The 25,333-nt window shown below is 37.4% G+C and overlaps 1 protein-coding gene across 7 annotated transcripts in view; it reads right to left on the bottom strand.

Annotated features, from left to right (window-relative positions):
- The window catches only part of nrxn2b (neurexin 2b), a 1,247,190-nt gene that overhangs the window by 719,041 nt on the left and 502,816 nt on the right, over positions 1–25,333 (bottom strand). For all 7 annotated transcript variants that reach the window (XM_038268483.1, XM_038268482.1, XM_038268476.1 and 4 more), the window contains one exon: positions 23,278–23,579. In XM_038268483.1, the coding sequence (XP_038124411.1) occupies positions 23,278–23,579 (302 nt within the window). The remainder of the gene's footprint in view (positions 1–23,277; positions 23,580–25,333) is intronic.

Raw genomic sequence — 25,333 nt, 5'->3', positions numbered from 1 at the left:
AGGAGAGTGTGAAGTTTCCTGCAGGTTCCTCATCTATCCCTTAAAGCCAACATGTTTGGAGCCCCTGCTGTGACCCTCTCTGTAATTGACCCATGTGGGAAAATGAAGGCTGGGTATACTGATGCTACTGATGGCGGATAAAGCTCCCCCATGCAGTAAACAACCACAGGCCAAGAAAAACAACTTTGTGTTGCATCTGTCTCAAATGCCCCCCTGGGATGAGAAATCTTCATATGTTTGTAGTGAAGGATGCTGCCAGAAGAGAGAGGAAAGGAGCTAATTATAATCCCACAAACACTGCAGCTATCTCTGTAGGTGTGTGAGCCGCCACTGTGGCTCTGCCAGCATCTACACAAAAACCTGCTGGATGCCATACAGACTGGAATAAGATGGAAAATGATGTCTTGTTGAGTTGCTGATCTTTCTCACACCCATCTCAGTGGCCTTTACTGAACTGTGACCACGAGCGAATAAGCAGAATAAATATTTAATGACAGCTGTGAAGATGATCAATGGATAGCACGGGGAGCCAGGATTCCCAGGCTGGATAGATTCATCATTGTAACCCGCAAAGTTCGGAGACTGATGGCCATTCTCTTGCATATCTCTGCTTTGAGGCTTTGAAAAATAAAAGAGGAAAGCCGTCTTCTCTTACAACAGGAAGGGAGGGAGATAAATGTTATCCATTATCTTGTGAAAACTGAATGTATGATTAGTAGGACAACCATTTCAGTAACAGCATGAATGCGAGTATCTATATCGTAAACACATGCTTGCTGATGTATTTATGCTTTTGAAGAAAAGGCAGCTATGTTTTGGTAAACCTGACCCTGCCTGACAATGCAATCCTGTCCTTTGAATCAGAAAGGCTCTTTTAGCTTCATTTGCTTCAGTGTGCATTCCACCAATCTAGCATTCCGTCTAGTCCGCCTCTCCGAGCGTCTGGCTTCACTTAATGGAAGCAGGCAGACAGGCTTCAGGTGCAAATATAAATGTCACTGCAATTATGTTGGAAAGAAGTCGGCAAACAAACAACATAAGGGTGTGCACAGCTCTAGAGCTGTTGAAGTGTGTGCATGAATTCTGCAGCAGAACATTTCGTCTGCCGCAGTAAACTTGTCTGTTTCCCATCCTTTCCTGTGGTTTCTTTTTTCCAGCAATGCTCTCAATTCTTTCATTCTGGATTTCATTTGTTACAAAGAGAAACATTATTATATATATATTCATGACTGCAGATGATTAAAGTGTCCAATTAAGCTATTTGATCTTGGTTAGATAAAGAAAAAAACAACAAAAACAACCTTGAAATTATGTTTTGCAATTCACTCTCTGTGAAAGTATTATAGTAGGTACAAATATTGAACTAGACAGAGAAACGCTAGTATTAATCAAAGCTTTTCACAATCTGTCTTGTTACAGCAACTTTATACATTGTGATAACAAGCGGGCAAGATTCAACCTGCTTCATCCTCTGACATGGGAGCTGGCTTGGAGCTCGCCTGCCTGGCTGTGTGTTTCCTGGACAGGGCCTCCTTTGTAGCCTCGTGAGACCATCCTGATCTCGCGAGCTTTCAAGGTTTCACTCGCAGATCAGTCTGGCTACTTTCCGCTAAAGAAAATTTGGAGCCGTTCACCAAACCAACGTCCAATCAGCGTTGGCTTTGAGGCAGGTTGAGGTGTGACGCAACGAGAAGCGCAACAGTTCAGTCTAAAGAACATGGCGGCTTCAGCCGATGAAACTAGCTTTAGCGTGGCTATCGAGCAATTTGGAACCGTTCACCAAACGAACGTCCAATCAGCTTTGGCTTGGAGGCGGGTTGAGGTGTGACGCAACGAGAAGCGCGACAGTTCAGTCTAAAGAACATGGCGGCTTCAGCCGATGAAACTAGCGTTAGCGTGGCTATCGAGCAAGTTTTATCGGAATTACAGAGTATTTCTTCACTGAAAGAAGAGCAAAACACTGCTCTGGAGGCTTTTCTCAGAGGAAAAGATGTTTTTGCTCTTCTCCCAACTGGTTTCGGCAAGAGTTTGAAATATCAATTGGCTCCTCTTGTCGCTCTGTTAGTACGTCATATGCTTCGTTGATCTGATTGGTTTATTTGGCCCGTCTATCACCAACATAGGCCAATCAGCTAACCAGTATTATCGCCCCTTCCCAAAATTACTTCAACGGAAGGTTTCCGGAAGGAGTCAGGTTACCGCCTTTGTAGTTGGTTTAAAATTGCCTTTTGTATCCCTTGCCTTCTGTCTCCTAGAACTCCAGTCGGCCTCTGCAGATGGCTGCTCAAACTTAGTCTGGTTCTGCTAGAAGTTTCTTCCTGTGAAAAGGGATTTTTTTCCTCTCCACTGTTGCTACAACCATGCTTACTTTAAGGGATTGCCTTCGGTCAATGATTGGATGCAATCAACTGGTTTTCCTTAGAATTGTGAAGTGCCTTGAGATGACGAGTGTTGTGAATTGGCGCTATATAAATAAACTGAATTGAAATTGAATTGAATGATTATAAAAGGAGAAGGTAGGACCACCCTGGTTAAAAGAACCCAAAACAATAACCATAAAGGAGTACATTTCTGCAGAAATGCTTAGAAATGTCTGAATTTCTCGACATATTCGCAAGAAAACCTGTGAATGTTAAAACTTCATAGATTTAGCAGAAAACAACAGGATAATTCCATTGAATAAAACTACAAACACTATTACAATTTTAAATCAGAAATCTATAAAAAAAAAAAAAACTTTTCTCAAAAAGGATCTCAGTTATTCATCTGGGACCAAAATAATACCAAGAATCCTTTAAATTTTACATGTAATTTCATGAAAATAAATGATGTAATTTTATGAAAGTAATTAGGGGCTCCTTTTATGTAATAAAATTATGTCTTCCAGATGGAAATATTCAACATGACGTCAAAAAATATTCTTAACATGCCTTTAATCATGTAAAACTGTATGTCTTGCAACTCTTTTTACATTTCAGCATCTGAATGTCCAATTTTATTCTATTAAATCTTTTTAAATCACGTTTGAAAAACACTCCCAAGTTGTTTAAAAATGTTGTTTCTTTTATCTATAATGGCCCCGATACTATACATAGGATTTCTTCTCAAAATGAAATCTGCTGTTATATGAGGGCTTAAAATGATTGTAACAGCTTCATTAAGGTCCCTCATAAAATTCTGGAGAGGTTCAAACAATAAACAATTATTTTGAGCCATTTTTGTGTAACATAATGGCCTAGTTCAAGTCCAGACAACAATCTGTGTTATGGGGAGCTACATTGCAAAAAAATTTAATCTAAATGCCGTAAGTCTTTTTTTTATTGAGGAAGTAAGTAAGAGAATTTGCCAATGGTACACAAGAAATTACATTTAAAATAAGAACAAACAATTGCATTGTCTTCTTTCTTTCTTATCTTATTTTAAGAGTAAAACTATTCATTCAAATGGCAAATTATCTTATTAACCTACTCAAATTAGAATAAATATACTTAATTTAAGTAATGTTTACTTATTTCTAGATAGTTTTTGCAGTGTATTCTGCAAGAAAACAAAAACAAAACAAAATGGGCATATATTCTAATATCTAGATGTGCAAAACCCATAGAGACATTGACCCCCCCCCCATAAATAACGGTAACAAAATGTGGTTCTATCAAATATAAATCCGCACTTTTCAAACTCGCCTTTTCTGAACCATTTTGAAAAGCTTTTATTTCACAGTTATAGCTCATTAAAAAGTGTATCATATCACATGTTTTTGAATGTAAAGCAACAAAATGTTAAATTATCCATGGTTATGAATATTCTAGCAAAGTAGTACTTTTAATCCCTGAATGACCTTTTGTTTTACTGCCAATTATGTTCAGGTTCAGCTGCTCTCTGACCCAGCTTCACCTCTGCTTCAACTCAACACTGATGGCTATTCTATATTTCTGAATATCTCGTCTATTCAGAGAAAAACAGGATTCATTTTATGGCTATTTTTTACTTCTGATTTCACTGTTACATATGAAATGGTATTCCTTTCAGCTCGTGAGCTCATTGCAGCTGAGCATGAATATGCATGTTAAAGACAGAAATGGCTGCAGCTGTTCACTGCTGCTTAGATTGGTATGATCATCCGGAAACACTTTGTTATGAGAAGTAGTTACACCTGAGTGCTTTCACAAAAGCAAAAAGAGAGTAAGCATCAAAAAGCAAGTTAATCTGTTAAAACAAAGGTTAACAAAAGAAAATAAATGTTGGTGTGTTGTTTTTTATTTGGAAATAAACTGAAATGCTGTGATTTTAGAGATGTTTTCTTAGCTACCACAAACATGACAGTTTGCCAACAGTGGTGTCCCAGACTAAGAATTAAAAAAAAACAAAACCATTTGCTTTTTTGCCTTAAAGCATGGGTTTAACGGATCATGTTGGTTGGTTTACATCCTTTCCAGCCACCATATAATGGTGTTCACATCAAAAGCCATTTAAGCACAATATCCACGTCACTTGCTCGTTGTTTATCTATAGATATTTTGCAGAATAATTTTCCTGATCAACAGAGACAACACTTCACTCCCTTTACCGAGTTATCACATAGAAGGAGCTTCATTCTGCTTGCTGGTTTCAGTTAAACATTGTGGATCTAGATTTTACTTAGTGAGTCCGCTGTATTTTATGTAGAAAACCGAACATCTCTGCTGGTGTTCCTGAGTCCACCAGATCCTCCAAATGTGCTCCCAGTTTGGGGAATCCAGGAGCTATGGCTGATCAAGGTAGCATTCTGTAGGTACTACTGTCTGACCAGATTCTAAAACTGTTATCTTGCTTTGAGGAGAGATCAACCAGACAACAAGGTAAAACAAAGAGGCAGCCTTGTCCTCAAACGACCAACAGGGACTGCAGAGCAAGAGGCCGGGCAGAGAGAGCACCACAGGTGGTTTACCAGGACCGGAGGAGAACTAATGATGAATGATTAAATAGTCCTTCTAAGACTAAGAAAGTAGAGCACATCACCCCGGTTCTAAAGTCCTTACACTGGCTCCCTGTATCTCAGAGAATAGACTTTAAAATACTTCTGTTAGTCTATAAATCCCTAAATGGCTTAGCACCTCCAGACCACTCAGGTCTTCTGGCTCCAGCCTGCTCTGCATACCTAGAACCAGAACTAAACATGGAGAAGCAGCATTTAGTTCCTATGCTCCACTTATCTGGAACAAACTTCCAGAAAACTGTAAAAGTGCGGAAAGCCTGAGTTCCTTTAAATCAAGACTAAAAACACATTTGTTTAGGATTGCCTTCCACTGTTCTAGTTAAACAGTTCAACTAAAACATATTTTCTTTAAATTAATCATCTCAAAAGCATTACCATTAGTATAATAATAAAGAATATACATACAAAATAAAAGATAGCTCTTCTTTTTGGGGAGCAGAAAGGCAGTTCAGGTTTTGTTCCACCTGTGAACCAAAAGACCTCGCATAGGAACGTGAGGCTCTCTCTAAGACTGAGAGGAAGGTTGTAGGTGCCACCAGAAGGCATTTAATTTTACTGAGACGTCGGTAATCTAGAGTGGGATCCCCCCCAGTTATCCAGGTTGGCACCATAGGATTGGTGTGTATCGGACAGAGTTAAATTGCATATCGGGCAGGGTTAAATTACCTGTAGATAATGGGAAAGGTTTTGCAGTTCTATCGTAGTAGAACAAAAGGCAAGGTTTCCGGGGAATTGTCAACTGCCCAAGGAGAAATGTTTGATCAGTTGCTAAGAAAATAAGGTTCTTTTAATGTTGCAATAAACAAAAATGTTAAAGACAAAATAAAAGATAACTTTTCTTTTTGGGGAGCAGAAAGGCAGTTCAGGTTTTTGTTCCACCTGTGAACCAAAAGACCTCGCATAGGAACGTGAGGCTCTCTCTAAGAGTGAGAGGAAGGTTGTAGGTGCCACCAGAAGGCATTTAATTTTACTGAGACGTCGGTAATCTAGAGTGGGATCCCCCCCAGTTATCCAGGTTGGCACCATAGGATTGGTGTGTATCGGGCAGAGTTAAATTGCATATCGGGCAGAGTTAGATAATGGGAAAGGTTTTGCAGTTCTATCATAGTAGAACAAAAGGCAAGGTTCTGGGGAATTGTCAACTGCCCAAGGAGAAATTTTTGATCAAATGCTAACCCAACTGTTTTTAATATTCTTTTTTGTTTCTGCATTTTTTTATTTTTTTATTTATTTTTCCTACTTGCTTTGATTGTGTTTTATCTTCCTGTATTTTAATCATGTAAAGCACTTTGCATTGTCTTTGTACTGAATTGTGCTATACAAATAAATTTGCCTTGCCTTACTTATTAGAGCTAAAATAGAACTGCTTTAAAGAAAATGAAAAAAATCAGCCCTGAAGCTCTTAGTAGCATCCCTTATTCAATTCTATGAAAACAGTTTTGTTCTATCCTCCATTGAGAAGGAAAAGAGCCTTGTCTTTGCTTTACTCCTTCACCCTGCAATGCAACAAGACACAGTTCCAGATTGGTTGAAGTAACACTATTTGACAGAAAAGTTAAGATATTTTAACTCTAGAAAAATTCACTTCACGTTTACCATGCAGCCCTAAAAACAAGTCCAAGTGTTGCTCTGTATGTAAATTACTTTGTCAGGTCAGGACATGTTATTGGTGTTTGGGGTGAAAGCACCGTAAAAGCTTCAGTTCCTCTTAAAAGGTTTCTTTGGCCCTTTTTTCAGAAGAGAATTCCACTTCGACTCATTCAAAAAGGGGTCAATGCTCTTTCAATCAATTAGGCTATATTCACACCAAACTCCCTCCCTGAGGTTTATATTAACCTAGCTTTTTGCTCTTATACAGAGCCATGTTAAAATATGAAAATGTCATCTGCAAAAGTATTCTTAAAAAGGTGAAAGAATCAAATGCTTCAAAATAAGTTAGTATGCTAAAACATTAGGAGCTTTGTTAACCAGAGGACAAAGTCCAACTTCAGAGTCACCCAATAGTCTTCTGTAAATCCTTAGAAGTTACTCAGTGTGGTCAGTAAAGTGATGCTGTATTCTGTATTCTATGAGCTTCCAAATTAAACTTAACAATTGGTTTCCAACAAAGTGTCAGCATTTATTCCAAAGCTCTTGATAAAATGAGCATTACATTTGTCAAATAAGTGCATGTGTGATGCACTTGGTGGTAGGTACTCTCTGGCCTGGGACAGATGGACCACCAACAGCACTTCAAGGTGGGTGAAGTGTTTTGCCCACTGACACAATGACTGAGACCAATGGAGCCGAGGCTTGAATCGATAAACCCCTACCTCCTGAGCCTCTGCCACCCCCATTCTATTCAGCTTGAACCATTTTATCAACTTCTCTAATGACTAGTCTTGGTCATACCTAAAGGCCATAGGATGGTTGGAGGTCTGCTGCAGTGGAATTTCCAGAAAGTTGGTGACCTCTTCACTGTATGTAACTCAGCATGTGCTGACTCGGCTCTGCAGTTTTGTTTTTTTTGTTCCCATTAGCTTTACACTCAGGATAATGATACCAACAGTAAACAAGGAGAAGGAGACATGAAGCAGTGAAGTTTACCTCTGCCCCTGAGAACTGCCCAGTCTTTCCCAAATTGTCTGCAGAAGCAGTCTTCATGTCTATGTGCTTGGCTTTAGACAAACATACCAGTGGAAGGCACTAGAACAACAGAATTCAGTAAACAGGATAGGTGATGATAGCTTTTGTAGTACAGAGTATAAATTAATCAGGAAGTTTTCCGAACAAGACCAGGGCATTCTCATTGACTCAGAGACACGTTTTGAAAGAGACACAAATACTTACTAAGGGATTTGGTGTTACCTTTTTAACATCGTAGAAGCTCTCTACTATTAAGGCATTTCAAATAATTTTTTTTCCTATTTTATATGTTAAAGTTTTGCTATAACTATACCAATACATTTTTTTGTATTTTAAAGTAATGAAGTTTAAGCATAAATTAAATCTGGAAGACTCTTATCAGCTTTACCTGAACTACCTGCGATGTCTCTTGTTAAAACTCCATCCAATCATCTTTCAAGATCCCCTTCATTTAGCTTCTGGCCCAGATTCTCTCTCCCACATGCAAGCAAACTTTCAGCGTACATTGTTTCACAGCATCAAAGTCTTCTGCCGGGGCCAGAGTTCCAAAGCACCTTTTTCATTTATATCTTTATCTGCTTCCATTTCCTTGAACCCCAGTCAGCCTCGGCAGATGGCACACTGAGCACTGTTTAAAGGGAATTTTCCTCTCCACTGTCGCTAAATGCATGCTCAGTCTGGGGGATTGCAGAGAATCAATGCATCCTCCCAATCAACTAGTTTTCCTTAGATAGAATCATTTTTGAAAAATAGGTTTGCTTTATCTTTATAAATAAATTGAATATTTTCTAATTGCAGCTTTTCTCTGTGTGAATCTCTCCAGGTTAATATGCTATAAACTAGTGCTCTTCATTTTTTAATACAAAACAAAAATACCATTATAATTATATAGTTTACAGTAATCAGATTTGCAACATGAACATGTTAAACTATGGGAAAAGAAGTAAATCTAACATCTGTGACTTAGCTTGTTTAGAATATAAGTCAACATCCAGTTTATATTCATAAAACAATAAAATGATGGTAAAATGTTATAAGACAGTTTTTGTTTTTCTAATACTCACTAACTGATGCTTTTCTGCAGTTTGCACCCCATCCTGCGCTAATCCATAATCTACATCTCAATCTTCTGCCTTCATCTATCTCAGTTACATTTGATCACTTGTTTCCACCTGTTTGAATGTGCTAATGGCAACGAGATCTGTTATCAGATTATAGGTTTACGAAGCAGGGGAATGAATAAACATTAAAATGCTGGAGCAGGTAGTGGCAAATGAAGCTGATGAGAAAGTGATTGTGCACAAGGGTTGCAGGGAGAAATGCTAATGGCTTGAAAATATGATGCAAATTACCTTTTTTTCCCCCCCAATGAAATGCAGAAAGCTACCAGTTATAAAATCAAACAGCTGGGCTTGATGTTTTAACACAAGGCTTTTGTAGTTTGGGCTTGAGCTGTCTGCCTGTGATCAGAGGAGGAGAGGACACACAGGAAGAAAAATGACATCCTAAAAGCACAGCCTCCCACAGATATATGACGACTGCACTCCCACATCCTCGCAGCATGGCTGGAGCACATTAGGAATACTTAAAATGTCATTGGCAGTAAATTGAGAAAGGATTACAGGGGTGTTAGTGCACCATTATGTTCATCAAACAAATCCCCTACCAATGCTTGTCTTGAATAGCAATTCCATATCATCATAAGAGAGCGTGCTATATGGGTTGCAAAGAAGATCTCTCTAAATAGTATTCCTCCTTTGGCTGGTGGAGCTTCAATCATTTTCACAAAAAATGTCTTTTTATCACATGTTTCTGGACCCTCCAAGTAATGGGAGGAGCTAATCTTAAACTTTAATTTAATAGTCACAGGTCTCATAATGTCAGTTAAGCTGTATAAGTAAATATCACTTGGTATTGTGATATCTTTTGTTCTTTCCTGTTGAACTTGCTCCTACAAGGATCAAAAAAGTCAGCCTCCTGCTTAATCAAGGAAGCCATTTATTAATCATATCACGGCATCTAACTGGAGCAGTAATGCGGATATAAAGGGTTAACACTGGATCAGAGCCAGGGATGATTTACTACCAACGGCGTAGCAGACTCCGTTGCTAAGTGACAAATTGCTAGCAAGAATGGGAGCGTAAGATAAAGTGAAAATGAGAGGGATGGGGAGGGGGAAGATGAGCGAGAGAGGAATTGATTGCCTCTCTCTTTGGAATGCTGGCTGCTTCTTGAAGGAGCGGTTTTGTAAAAAGATGAGCAAGGCAAAGGATGGACAGACAGAAGGGCTTGATAATTGCAGCTGATCTTGCCTTAGAAATGGTTGGAAAATAATAGGAAAAAGTCAGAGAGCGATACAGCATAGACCTGGAAGGGTGAGGGCTTGTCCAGGAGACTAGTTTTATTATGTTGTTCTTAATTATGATAAGCACTAGAGTAAAAGTTATCATATATCATACTTGTTTGGCCATTTGACTAATAAGTAAGGCAAGGCAAATGTATTTGTATAGCACAATTCAGTACAAAGACAATGCAAAGTGCTTTACATGATTAAAATATAGGGAGATAAAAAAGAATCAAAACGAGTAGGAAAAAATTAATAAAATAAAATAAAAAATGCAGAAACAAAAAAGAATTTTAAAAACAGTTGGACTAAAGAAAATATGTTTTAGAACTGTTTAAAACAGTTGAAGTTCAAACCTAAACAAATGTGTTTTTAGTCTTGATTTAAAGGAACTCAGGCTTTCTTCACTTTTACAGTTTTCTGGAAGTTTGTTCCAGATAAGTGGAGCATAGGAACTAAATGCTGCTTCTCCATGTTTAGTTCTGGTTCTAGGTATGCAGAGCAGGCTGGAGCCAGAAGACCTGAGTGGTCTGGAGGGTTGATACACTGATAGCAAGTCTGTGATGTATTTAGGTGCTAAGCCATTCAGAGATTTATAGACTAACAGAAGTATTTTAAAGTCTATTCTCTGAGATACAGGGAGCCAGTGTAAGGACTTTAGAACTGGGGTGATGTGCTCTACTTTCTTAGTCTTAGTGAGGACACGGGCAGCAGCATTCTGGATCAGCTGTAGCTGTCTGATCCACTTTTTAGGCAGACCTGTGGAAACACTGTTGCAGTAATCAATTCGATTAAAAATAAACGAATGGATTAGTTTTTCCAGATCATGCTGAGGCATTAGTCTCAGCATGATCTGATTCAATTCGGTTCAGTTTAATTTATAGCGCCAATTCAGAACACATGTAATTTCAAGATACTTTACAATTTAACCAGATTGTACAGTCAAATTGATTTAATGTTTTCTATCTAAGGAAAACCAGTTGATTGCATCGACTCATTGACTCGAAGGCAATCCCTCACACTAAGCATGCTTGTAGAGACAGTGGAGAGGAAAAACTCCCTTTTAACAGGGAAAACCAGCAGAACCAGACACGATTTAACTTAAAAAAAACCTCATTTTATTATCATTAAATGTCATTTGAATTGTTTTCTCTGAGCTCCAGACAATGGGACACAAGAAAACATTAGCTAGAAGAAGTTAGCATTAGCATGTTCCTTATTACCAAGCTAATATTATGTCTCCTAATTAAGGTGGAGGTCTTTATGAATGGGACCATTCAACAAGATCGAAAATAGTTTATGATCAAATCCTTGTAACAACCAGGAAGGCATCCCCCCTCCCTCAATACTTAATCAGGGAACCAAGGTGGTGTAGAATAAATTATGCCATGAAATACAGAAAAAAACAACTTCATCAAAACAAACAATGACAGGACTAATATAAAATGTAAGTAACAGCGTAATCACCTTATTCTCTATGGATAAAATCCAGATGAATTTAGAAAAGAGATTAACATTTCTGGCAGATTATAGAAAGATACTGGTTTAAAGTTTAGGCGCTGTAGCAGAATAGAGTCTGTCTCCCCTATTAACAAGTGAGTACTCAGGGAGCACCACAGCATTTCAATCTTGGTTTAAATAACAGAGAGAAGCTGGAAAATTCTGCACTCAAAGTCAAACAGTAAAATAAAAAATAAAAAAACAGTTCTAAGAGAATCAGGTTTTGTGGGGAAGAAAATGCAAAATTAGAGTAATGTGCTCCCACCATATTGTCAGCATTATGGCTGCCAGCCAGAGACTGCAGAGGAGATACTGGTCAGTCCCTCTATAAAGGGATTCGCAGTAGTTCAGTCTATAAAAATTAAAGCAAAGGTGACCCTTTAAAAGGCATCACAAGGAAGATAAGGTTTAATTTTTTCTAATTAGCCTCAGATGATAAATACTACACTGGATTATTACCCTTAAATACTGCCTGTCAAATTTAAAGCTACTGCTAGGAATTACCCAATGATTCCTCATAAATGAACAGACTTATGAGTCCATGGAGCCAACATCTCTGCTACATTCCATCAGTGGGTCAGTTCTCCCTGACCAAATTATCTGTTTAAATGTTTCATTTAAGGATATCCATGTTATAAAATCCTCTAAGGATGTTTGCAGATTTTCCCTGGGCTTCTCAAAATTTAGTTGGTAAGTAAATCTGCATGTCATCAGCATAACTATGACATATGACAGGAAATACCGTTAACAATATCTAAAATACTATTAGTTGTGAGGTAGGATTAAAATAAAGTGCCACGGCTTGCTCAAGTTCTTTAATCGTTATCACCTCCACCTACTGGTAAGTATGCTCACCCAAATCCTCTGTCTTCTAATCATTTTTTGTTGATGTTTGGGTTAAATCCACTGCATTGTGATTTATATGAACAACTGATAAGTGTTTTTTTTTTTTTTTTAGTTTCTTTAGTGTGTCAAATTTGTGACAATTCAAATTTGACATTCAAAATGCACCCCCACCCCCCACCCCCGTCACAGTCTTGGTTTTGTTATGTTTATTTAGAGTATTCATTTTTACTTTGCTCCTTGCTTTAGTGTTTAATTATTATTATTTTGTTGTTTTCTTGTTAGTTGCTGTCTTCCAGGTTTTCCATTTGTTGTCCTCTGCTGCCCTCTTGTGTCCTCTATCCCTAGCTCTGTTTTCTGCTCTGTCCTCACCTGTTTCCAATCCTTTTCAGTTCCTGTTTGCTGGATCCTCGTCTAACGTCTGTCTGCTTACCTCGTCTCTCCCTGGCTCCTAGAGTTTGGTTTCCCCTGATGTCTCCTTGGTTCTGGTTTGTTTGTTATTTTTGTTGAATTTTTTGATTCCTGCCTCTGTACCTGTGAACCTCATTAAACCCACCTAAATTCACCTCTGCCTACTTGCCTCTGCTTTTGGGTCCTCAATCCAACACCAAATTGTGACCCCCCCCCCTTCTTGATGATCCCTTGGCTGGTCCTTAGCTGGTCCCCCTAAAATTCCTTTTTAAACATCAATCTTTGTAGTAAAATATTATTTCTGTCATGATTTGACATTAAGATATAAGGAGAAGCGTTACCTCCTGGTCAGACCCTGTAATTCATTGAAAGCGCTGAGTCAGATTTGCATGCCCAGGAGAAGGAGCAGGTCACTCCATTGACTGGAAGTTGGAGGGGATTTTGCAGGGAGGTAAAGGGAAGTGGGCTGCTTTCCGACTGGCTTTTGACTGGGAAGGGCCATTTTGAATGGCGGCTACTGTATAGATATTATGGTTTCGTTCTAGCTTAAGAACTACTGTATTGAGCAGCTCAAATACACCAGTGTTGAGCTAATCACAGCATTACCTCAAACCCAATGCATAGTCTGCAGAATTATTAATGAGAAGAGTCTGCAGAAATATCAATGGCTTTTCTAATGACCAAAAAAAAAAAAAAAAATGCAGAACTAATACCTCAATTCAACAAAGCGGAATTGGATATCTGCAAATCTGTCAAGCCTCTTAGTCAGTGAGGGGTCCAGTCTACATGCAGCAAAAAAAAATTTAGACCCAAGACGTTTTGCTCAAGTCGTTTTGCTCCTCTACAGCGATCGTGAGCTCCGACTGTAGCTGGAAAAATATGTTCGCAATGGATGCTTAGTTCATCGATTGGGGAAAACCAGAGGGGCCAGTAAAAAAAGGTACTGGTTAATGCTCTTCCTTCTCCAACACTTTTAAACGCCTCTGTGGCACTTTTATTCCACCATAGGGGTTTTATAAGTATTAAATGTTTCAGGCCAGACTGTTCTGTGCAGAAACCACATCTGGCTCCATATGGAGTAGCTTTAGATGCTGGTGGTGAATAAAGATTCAATGGTCAGGTAATAATGGTTAAAACAGTTCCAATTGGTCTAACGGATATAAAATATAGCAGCATGCTACAGGGGAAGTACTTATCAGACCAACATCATCAATTTATTTTAGCCTAACACCAACTTAGGCTGGCAAACTAATTTATCTGATGATTTATATAAGTTTTCCACATGTGGTTAAAAATCTTAATAGAAAAAAAAAAAGCTTTAACCGTACAGATGAGCCCAGCACGTATCTAAATAATATAAAACAGTTGCATTACTAATAAATGCTCATAACCTTCGCAACATTATGATCGAATATTTCTAATATTGCTACTAAATCATGTAACATGATTTTATATGAAAATTGCATTGCAAACAACAACAGTTTTGGTTAATACCCTTGTTCTTGCCAAACTTTACAGTTACTTATAGTATCATCCATCGGCAAATTGAATCATTAAAGATATCCTGAACATTAATTACTGTACCTAAATATCATGTGTTTAAGCTGACTTTAAAAACATTGCATTTTAAACTTAGACAAACTTAATGACAACACACATTATAGGAAGGCCTGAGGTTCAACAGAGCCATCTCTGTAAATACGCTCCTATAGGCTGCTTAATGGCTGCTTTTCTCTATTCTGCTGTTTTCTTGCTCCATTTCTAACATTTGTAACTCTTGTTTCCATTAACATTATTGTCTCTAAGTTATTTATTTTATTTTTTTAGAAGTTGGATATCATGCTGTGCCATTTTAGGGTTAATACAGCCCCCATATCCATTCTCTCTCTTAACAAGTAGCAGACAATAACCTGTCTTACTATGTCTGTGTTTTTCCTTGACTGGTTAGGAGGCTTTTGCTGCAGCCTTGTCCCCTTCCGGTGGTATTGATAACTAGGTAATTTATTTTTGTTTAGCTTTTTCTCTCCTTAAACAAAGCCACCACAGAGTTTCTCCCCCTAAAGGTGCAATTCACAAGCTCAAAGTTGTTGTTTTTTTTTTTAGCCCATGCACATATACAATACGGATGTCATTTTGGTGTGTCGCCAAAAGGAGACAGCCTGCTGTAGTGCTTTTTTAATTCTGTCCACTGAGGAAGGGAATTTTCTCTTTTTTCCTAACAACACTGGATTCACAAACTAGTTTGCATTCTTTACATAAAGGGACCTTTTTATTTATCCTGTCCAGCAAATTGGAACAATGTGCTTCTATTTTTGAATCAAGTTATTAAGGTTATGAGCTCTTCAGTAACAGACAAGATGGATACAAAAGTGACCAAATAGAGATTATTTTAATAATGCACAAGCTTTACTATGCTGCTGGAAAAGGTGCCCCAATATTTCAGTTTTTATGCTTCTATGGTCTCTTATATGGCTCTGAAAAGAGCTTTCAATAAACATATTTGATATTTTGTCCTATCCACTTAAATTACAAAAATTTTGCTGTGAGTTCATCAAGATGGAAGCACATGATTTCTTGAACAAATTTAATATCTTACTTAAAATGATTCTACAGCTCTAAAAATAGATGGAATCAAAAGGCTTTTTTCCATGCTGCATTTTAACTGGGACCTTTAGAAACCAAATAATTTCTAGTAAAAAGTCCTTCCTGGGGAGTATCACATAATAGTATGAGCTAATATTCAATCATCTTAAAATTGTATCCAAATTTGTGACCAAACCCGACTCACTTTTTGATATTTTGGCTTTCTTTGAACTATTCCATCATGTCACGCACGAAAATCCATTGGCTTTCGTGTTGCTTAAAAGAGCATAACCAAAGGCGGCTACAATGACCTCCATCACCTCCAGTGATGTTTTGAAATAACCTGAAGCCTACATCAGAAGTGTTGCAAAACTTCAACACAGACATATGTAGTAATCTTAGCAGAGGTGCACTGCTTTAAAAAAAGAAATAAAAGATATCAATGAGATTTGAATAAAAAAAATAGCCTGTTTTAGGCCCCTGTGAGACAGTTTCAGAAATTTCTGTGGGAAATAATCGTTTTGGGGATATATCGTGATATGGCAATATATAGTGATACTGCAATGTCGTGATAATATCGTATCGTGACCCAAGTATCGCAACATGTATCGAATCGCAACACTCATGCCAATACTCACCTCTAATGACCATATCCGGTCAGACCAGAATACCCAATGTCAGTACCTGTTTATAGATTTAGTTTATCCCCGTTTATTCCTTTAGTTTATCCCTTTAATTTTGTACAAAAAAAACACTTCAAACTACTTGAACGGGTGTGTATCCCTTTAGTCATGTGCAAAAAAACAAATTACTTATTTTTTGTGTATTTTTTTATGCCTATGGCGATCTGACCTTAAATATTTTTTTTGTACATGACTGAAGGGGTTTTAAAGTCTATTATTCATACAAAACTAAAGGGATAAATGCAAATCTGACATCTTGCGCATGCGTATTAAATATGGGTATGATGGTCTGACAGAAAACCGTGCGCCATGACCCTGATGGAATAAGCTTGAGAAGATGGATGGATGGAGTTATATCAATTAAATATGAAAACATGATCCATTTAATCCTGAGCAACAAAGCCAGAGTGGAAGAAAGAAGACATTCATAGAGACAACTCATACTGCTGGGGAGAAAATAAAAAAAGGGTAATAGTAATTCAGAAAGGACAATGTAAGATATTGATATCAAAGGTCTATCCTTCTCTCTGCAGAGTGAATAAGCTACTGACCCAGATCTGTGACACAATAGTTGTTGCATCTTCAGGTTGTAAAGTCACGTTGGGGATTTCAAAGAAAGCTTGTCTCTGTTCTGTGTAGCACAAAATCAAACCGCTGTCTCTTTTCCTGTTCTTTCCTGATCCTCCCACTGCTCTGATCCTCCAAGTCTCATAGCAGCACTACGCTTCATTTCCCTCTATCTGTTGTTCACACTGTTCCCTCCTTCTTCTCCAAATAAAAGTAAAAGCACAAAAGTGCACGTTTCATTCTCCATGCTGGGTTAAGATTTGGGTTAGCTCTAACTGCAAGCAGTGTCTTATGGGCTTTGAAAGCCTGCCGAAAAAACACAAAGGCTCTGTAAAAGGCTCAAGCCTGTAATCATCAAGTTAGAGAGTTGGCAAAAGAGAGTAAATCATTTAGACTGTTTTTTATCTTTCTGGCAGACTGAATAGAAGCCGAATGACGACCAAGGATGCACATTGTAAAATTTAATCATGTGATAAAACTAATGATGCTAAAGTTATAGCGTCACATCATGAAAGAACAGCTAAAATTACTACAGAACAATGTTTTTTTTTATTTCCTTTTTCTCTTAGAACTATTACTTCTTTTCTATTGGGATTTTAATTGCAGCACAGCTTCTACCATCTCCTGAAATCCTTTACTGGTCTTTCCTCTATTGAGGGGAATGAAATGAAGTGTTCTGTCTGAATGTAGTTAGACATATATATTATGAAATCCAGCCTTTGATCAAAATCAAAGCTACTGTCCACGACTCAGAAATCCTTTCTTCTGATAAACATATTTTCTGCCTCACAGCTGCATACAGCTGAGGGGTTTGAGATTCATCTCAAACAGCAGGTTTTCCTCTAATAAACGTAGACCGTACATCCATTTGTACAAATACAGGTGGATATCTGGTCATTGGCAGCAGATGACGACGAGTAAATTACATCATAAATTTAAGTCTGAGGTTCTCAACATACAGGAGACTCTTATGTCAATGAATATTTAGATTAGAATTGTAAAAATCTAGAAATAAACCAGGCTTCCTGATAAAACCAAGCCTAAATGCTTTAACGAGTCTTGCTGGAGTTCAAAGCAGGATCTGATCGGATATATTAGATCATGATAGCTCAAGTTCAGCTTTTGGTTGCAACTAAATAAGCTTATCAAAACATCTTGCACATATATAAATTTACATATAGATCACATATAATAACTCACAATGCAACAAACAGTTTGAAGTCTTTGCTGAAGGCTCAAAAAAATCAATTAGAAAAAATTCCTATTGCTGTGGGGTATGACGACAACTTGTTATAACTTGTGTATAAACTTGTGTTTATTTGAATTATTCAGTCAAACTCCATGAGAAACACCAAAACATTGAATCTGAAAACTGAACAATTAATTGTACCAGATTGGTAATTGTAGGTTGAGAATGTGTCTCTAGTTGTTTACTGTCTGACCTTGATTTTCCGAATGTACCACTTACTCTTCATCAATGTTTTTCAAGATTTTAAAAAGTTTTTAAATTGGTTAATTTTTCCATCTTATCATTCGTATAGTTTTAGGTCCTATCAATTAATGAGAAGCCAAAGTATTTGTTGGTGTGGCCAGTTATATTTAGCAAAAGTATATGAGCTAGCCTCTCCCATACCTGCTGCTGTGCACTGCTGGTCAGCTGGCCCAACGATGAATACCTCCCCTTTTTCATGATCACATCAAAGAAATTTGCGTTTTGTAAAATGTGGTTGTGAAAATTGGTCATATTAGAGGCACAATCTTTCAAAACTTCAATCAGTACGCTATGGATATATCTGGAAAGCAGCCTACTGCAAGCAACTTGAGAGGCAGATTAAATGAAAGACCAATGAAAATTGGTTCAATGTACTTGTGTTACCCTGTAAAGATCCAAGCAACAGAAACAAATATTTCGTTGCTCTATTAGAGTGCTAAACATGATCGAAATGGCTTGCCAGGTTGGATAAGACGTGCAAACCGGTTTGGTTCCACCCTATTGAAACAACAACTACTGCTCGTTTACTGATTATAAATCACCCTCAACTCGGCAGACTAAGAGTAGCTGTAAAAGAAAGATGAGGTTCTAAGCCACGTTGTTGAAAATAATATACTATATGATAAATATTTAAAAGATAATAATGACAATAGGTAGTAAGTAAGATAAAAAAATAAAAAATAAACAAATTGATAACAGAAGTTTAATATGAAAGAAATGAAATCATTGCTATTGATTTACTTGGAAACTGCCTCTAGGCAGAAAAGGTAGAATCTAGGCTCCAAACAGCTGGATTTACCCCCAACACTTCCTCTAAACAGCTGCTTGACCCAATAGACAAAACTATTTAGGCCCATAACAATTGAATGAAAAGTAATTGAACTTGGTGTGGAGCCTGTTAAAGAAAAATGCACACAATTAGGTCCACATGCCTCTTTACATGTTAAGTGATAGATGTTCTCTGCTAACAATTTTTAATAATAAATTTGCCAATTATTGAAGTTTAGTCATTTTATTGGTTTCGGTTTCTGCTTTAAATTGTTCCGACATGGGCAGATATTTTCTCTCTATTAATATTATTCTTCTATTGATTTCTCTTTATATGTATAATGTAATTTGCATGAAATCTCTCTGCATCGGCTGCATCGCCTCCTATGTGGCCACAAAAACAGCTAATATATCTGCGTGTGAGTTTGCAGGTTTAAAAAAGAAAAATCACTTTGTAAATGTTTACATTTGCACCTCTTGGTACTTAGAATATGATTTACATATTGATAAATCTACACAGTCAAAATTGGGTTTTCATGCACTGCCTGTTTTATTGCATGGGCAAAAACATTTTGTTCTTTTTGGGTTTAAAAATCAAACTACAATTCTTTTTTTTTGATTAAGCTTTTTTGTTTTGCATAAAATAAATAACATACTTTGTTACAGTAGTGTTATCATTCAGTATGAATAGCACACTGATCCATACTTATGAAGATTAGCATCCGTTCCCCTGGTTCTCTGTGCAGCAGGTTTAGGCTGTGGGTCCCACAGGAGATCCTGGTCCCAGCACTAAAGTCTACAAGATGCCCTTGTTTGCATATCATGTCAGGGAGACATGAGAGAGGAAGACACAGAAGCTGTAGCTTGCTGTTTATGCTAACTGATGTGCTCTGTGAATAGTACAGGATGGATGGGACTCTCCATGTACGGTGGACAGGAACTGAAAAAAGGTCAAGAGAAATGGGATGGCCTGCCAATCAAAGCATACCACAAGGGTAAGACCTTAAGAATCACTGAAAAACACACTTGCAGTGCCACAAGTGGCCACCAAGGGGAGCTCTGGACCTTTAAGCATGTGCAAAGTATTCCAGTCCCCACTTTCCTCCCCTTTCTTTCTTGTATGTTGGCAGAGAGTCCCTATCACCTCACCTAATTCTGTCTGCTTCATTTTATCCGGCACAAAGCTGACAATTTCATAGGTTTTTATAGGGAAACATTGTGAATATACATACACGCCATAAAATAAAGGAGGAATGCTCAGAGGCTTTGCTTTTTGAGGTTGCTGAAAGATGGATATTCATGATGTTGTAAGACATTAGAGACCACATTAACCTCAGGTGACATCCAACACTCCATTCCTGCAAACTGCTGTTTCAGATGACATGCGGCTGGATCCGGCAGGCGAGTTGGATGCAAATTATGTATAATGTCAGGGACATTTTTCGGATGCTTATTTGCATGACAAACCATAAAGCAGACTGTGTAAACTACAGAAAATGCCTCTCAGACTGCATCATTACCTCATAAAAGTTTAATTTCATTAGAAATGAGAAAAATTATGGCAACAAAACAATACTTAATATGATCAAGTACATTTTGAGAGACTCAACTTTTAGTCAAAGCTATTTGTTTGATTAAGTACAGTTAAATAAAACTAATAATAATAATTGAAATTTATTTATCTCACATTTGAGAAATGTACCTCTGCATTTAACCCATCCCCTTGGGGAGCATTGGGCTGCCATCGTGCGGCACCTGGGGAGCAATTGGGGATTAAGGGTCCTGCTCAGGGACCCAGAGTGTCAGTCGTCGGGAGTGGGGCTCGAACTCAGAACCTCAGGATTCCAAGCTCTATGCCCGGACCACTAGGACGCCACTCCCACCATACAAGAAATACAACTCCAAAAATCATTTATTAAAACATTTAACATTTACTAAGAATGTTGAGTTAATCCAAGGAATTCTTTTTGTTTCTGTTTAAACTAAGATCTAATATGTTATTACCGTTAATTAATAGCAGACAACTTAAGCTTATACAGTAGTCAACTTGCTGTGGGAGACTTAAATGTTTTTGAGGCACAATTTAATGGGCAGAATTGGGCTTTAAATTTAATAAGCTCCCATTTGTCAGAATTTTTTGTTTTTATATTGTTGACCTTACTTATAAAATACAAATACATTCATTTGTGCAAGTTTCAGATGATACGATTCACACACAAATAAGTGAAGCGTAATTAATAAATAACTGTTTAGTAAATAAATCTTTTTTTTTTGTATAGGTACTTAGAATCTATTTTGTACATGTTTAGTTTAGCCCATTCACACTTCAGAAAACACATATTTGATGTGTAGAAAACCAGAATTACCAGGGAGATACAGTGGTAGACTTAATAGTGACAAATCTGAACTGCTGTCTTGAAAGCAAAAGACATTCCTAAAGCAGAAAATGTCATCATCATTACACATAGTTTTCAGGTGAGTTCAAAAACAGGTTATAATTTTTCATTGATTTGTTTGGGCAGTTATTTTTTATTCTTATGGTTTCATGTGTTTCATCCTTCCTTCATGCGTGATCTTCGTGGTTTACTAACTTGCAAGCTTTTATCGATCCGCCTCTTAGTAAATATCGGGTCAGAGGTGGTCGGCACCATTGATACTCAACTTCCTGTGTCCCTCTGAGCCGGTGGTGTGGGGTAAATCTAAAGAGCTCTTTAACACCAGGACTGCCAGTTAAATCAATTACAATGATCCACTGGAGACTTAAGCTGCCGTGTGATTTAACACTGTTCACCTGGACAACATGATATGGGTGGTTAATTCCTAGTCGAATCGTAGACTAAGTATCCCTATTTGATGTCTGCCGAGCCTCAACAGCTGCTTTTCCATTAAGATTTTACACACGATTCAAGCAAAGGTAGCAGCTGATTAGATCATGATTTGAAAGTGTAGTGACATAAATTTAAAATATTGTAACTGAAGCCTTCCCTTCAGATTTAAACCTTCAACATTAAAAGGTACGGGTAAATAATGGGACTGGTAGAGTCTCCTCTGTACTGTTTATTTCTCATTAGTAACCTAAACAATGTAGATCTGTGTTTGAGGTTCAAAGTAAAGCGGAAATATAGACTGGCAGGCAATGAGGAAGGCGCCCAAATAAAGAGTGTTGTGTTAGTGTGAGCGCTTGTGTTTCACATTTGCCTAATGATCATTATAGTGCAGTTGGTGGTAGGTGGATTGTCTCATGCTGTAAATCTTTAAAATCATGTCGGCTTTCCAAACTCATTAAGCCAGTCTCAATCTGCTGATCACACACAGCTCCACATTTGACCCCAGCTGTGTATGCGGGGGCTTTTTTTAACTTTTATGAGTGTTTGTTGGTTCCTTCGTTATTCCCTCTATTTTAGGGCAAGAGTGTTCAACTAGTTTGACTTTAAATGTACTTACAATTGCAATACCTTTGTGAAAATAGGAATAAAACATCAAAGAGTGACGGATGTGGATATGCCTTTTAAATATATCTGTGCTCTCATTCTTTTTTTTGAGTGTCTTTGTTTTCCTGTATTGAAGAAATCTTTGACTTGGATGCATTTTTTTGCCTGATAATGTTTCTACCTCTTCCCTAGGACAAAAAAACGAGCTGACCCACCTGCTTTTTGATAATGCATTCACATTAAGCCTTTTTTTTTGCCTTCTTGGCTGCTTAGAATTCCCGTTATTAGTACTGACAAGCCATTCATTCCAATTACATTTGAGAAAAAAAATGTGCAGAAGTAAGCATGGCAAGTCTAAGTGAAATTGATCGTATCTCACCGCTAGTATCTGCAGCTGCCGATTGATGACTCGGAGAATATGGAGGGGGTCTGGTTTTCAGAGGAAGCACTTTAAGTTTTGTCGTGCATTTGAAAACAAGCTGCCATGGATAAGTACACAACATTTCACGCATATCACGGAACATTTCACACGCCCAAACAAAGACAATCGTGTATGACTGCTCAAAAGGTTTGGGTAGCATGGGTTTCCCTGATAAATTACCCTGCATTTCAGTTGTGCATGTGAGTTTAATATGTGCATAAATAAAGGGCAGAACATTTTCTTTCAATTATTTCTTTTAAATAATCTAAAAATTGCTTTTAAGAGAATCAACTCGTCTTTGATTTTGTATTGATTCAACTGCGGCTCACATCCTGGTATTTTCATGTGTACTTTGATGTTTTAAAGCTTGTTTCCCTTTGAAACATTTTAATATCACAATGAGATGTATCTTTGGTCTTTTGGTCAAAACAAAGTAGCTACAAAAGAGATGATTAAACAAATTCTGTTCAGCTTTCACCTAAAAAGAGAAAATTTTGGTATTAAAGGAGAAAGAAGACAATAAGGAAGACAAAGTTAGTTCTTTTTTTAAAGGAACCAAACGATAATCCTGCTGCAACAAAAGAAGAGGTGGTAGACATAAGTGCCATCTTTACAGCAGCCCTGAACTGTTTACCTGTCGCAGGTTGCGGGTGACGCGCACATCATGCCAGGCGTTGTCGTTGAACTTGCCATTGACTGGCTCCACCAGGGCCTCAAAGGCCCCAGAGCCCAGGTTGATGACCAGCCAGACCGCGCCGCTCTTCAGGGAAAGGTTTACATAATCTGCTGACTTGCCAGTGTGTAGCATGAGCCCGTTGCGTTGGAGCGTTCGAAAGGAAAGCGTTATTTCATCCGTGCTGCTCTGGATGGGCGTCAGGGACAGATCGTAGCAGAAGAACTCGTTGCCCTTGAAGGTGGCTACAGACTCTTCCTTACCTTTGGAGAGAAGAGAGACAGAAAAAATACACATAAACCAAAAGTTTTTGACAAAAGTATTCATACTGTAACAGTTTGATGCCCTTAATTCACTTTAACACTTGCAGCGGATCCACATTAAAACAATACAAGAATCATATAAGAATAGAAACAGAATTTCATGTAACAAGTTAAAGAAAATGGCACAGAATCAGACTGAGAGCTCTGATAACTACTATGCTCCAGCTTTTAAACTAACTAGACTCCCTTCATGTGAGAGCTTCCTTAGTGAATCCATGAAACAAAAATTGGTGTGCCACAAGGCGTCTTATACGTTAACAACCGTTTCCTATTTACATGTACCTCTTGCTTTATGAACTATGCATTGATGTCAATTATGTTCCAACTCCCCACTACCCCCCAGTTTCTATTCATTTAAGAAATTACAAGAACTCATGCCTGCAAAATAGTTTTCTCTGTGGTCATGGTAATCTGTCTTGCTAGCAAAAATTCAACTAAAATGAAATCTCTAACAGCATCAAATTAAAATTGTCACATGACATTCAAAGGCAGTGCATTTTATGCATAAGACTGGCACAAGTTATGAAGGAAATCAAAATATCTTCTATGGGGATGTTTTTTTCAAGATTCTCACATGTACACACTGCAAAAACAATCTAGAAATAAGTAAAAATTTCTTAAATTAAGTGTATTCACCCTGGTAATTAGATAATATGCACTTGAAATAAGACAATGCAATTGTGTTTTCTTATTTTAAGTGTAATTGTCTTGTTCCATTGGCAAAAAGTTTCTTTTACCTCCTTAATTCAAGAACAAATGCACTTATTTTAAGAAAAATTACTTATATAGATTTAGATTTTTTGCAGTACATACATATGTATCATATTCCAAAATTATGCAATCTAATTTTATCTCATTAAAATGAACTCCCTGAATGTTCCTTTACAGGCCACATTTTTAACATTATCATGCAGTGTGAAGTAATAATGTGCCAATGTTTGTTTTCTATGTTGTCAGTCTACCTTTTCAAACAGCAAGTGATACACAGAATTTTTCTCTTTCAAAATGGGCAGATCGAAACATATCGTCGCTCATTTCCCATTGTCCATTCAATCTTTCCACATCACCCGCAACACACCAACTCATTACAATTTTTTTTTGTTTTGTTCTTTTTGAGCAGCCAATTTAGCACTGATTTAATGTCTTTAAAAATGATGCCATATGTGGAGGACACAGCACATCATTATGAACACATAAAACATTTTGCTGTGGGGAAAAATTATCTTCATCAGGGACACTGAAGCTAGTTAAAGTTAATAGGCAGATAGATCGGAGTTAAATATAGGGCAGTCATAAAGAGTAAATAAATAAAAAAGTCAGACGCTATGAAGATTTGAGATTGGGGCGGTGTTTGACCTTTAAACAGGACGACATGTGGCTGCAGTCCTTCCAAATTGACTTAGCTGCAGCTATTTTTAAAGACAAAGAGGCAAATTTAACTTTATATAAAGACTTTACGCAGATCAGTTTTGTATACGCAGAGAAAAAAACATTTGTTTTGTACAACTCTCATGACAATGCCATTATATATATATAGCCTATAAATAAAAAATGTATATATACATTTTTTGTATTATTTTTGTTAGTTTGTAAAGAAAAAGGGTTGGAAGTAACATATCATTGATATTTCATTTCACAATAATTTGTTTTGGTCCATAGAAAAATAATTATACCCCTAACAGTTTGTCATGAGA

This window comes from Cyprinodon tularosa, unplaced genomic scaffold (assembly GCF_016077235.1).
Source record: "Cyprinodon tularosa strain WSP-4 unplaced genomic scaffold, ASM1607723v1 ctg70, whole genome shotgun sequence".
Lineage (NCBI taxonomy): Eukaryota > Metazoa > Chordata > Actinopteri > Cyprinodontiformes > Cyprinodontidae > Cyprinodon > Cyprinodon tularosa.
Note: the sequence above shows the minus strand (reverse complement) of the source record. Positions and strands in the feature narration are given on the sequence as shown.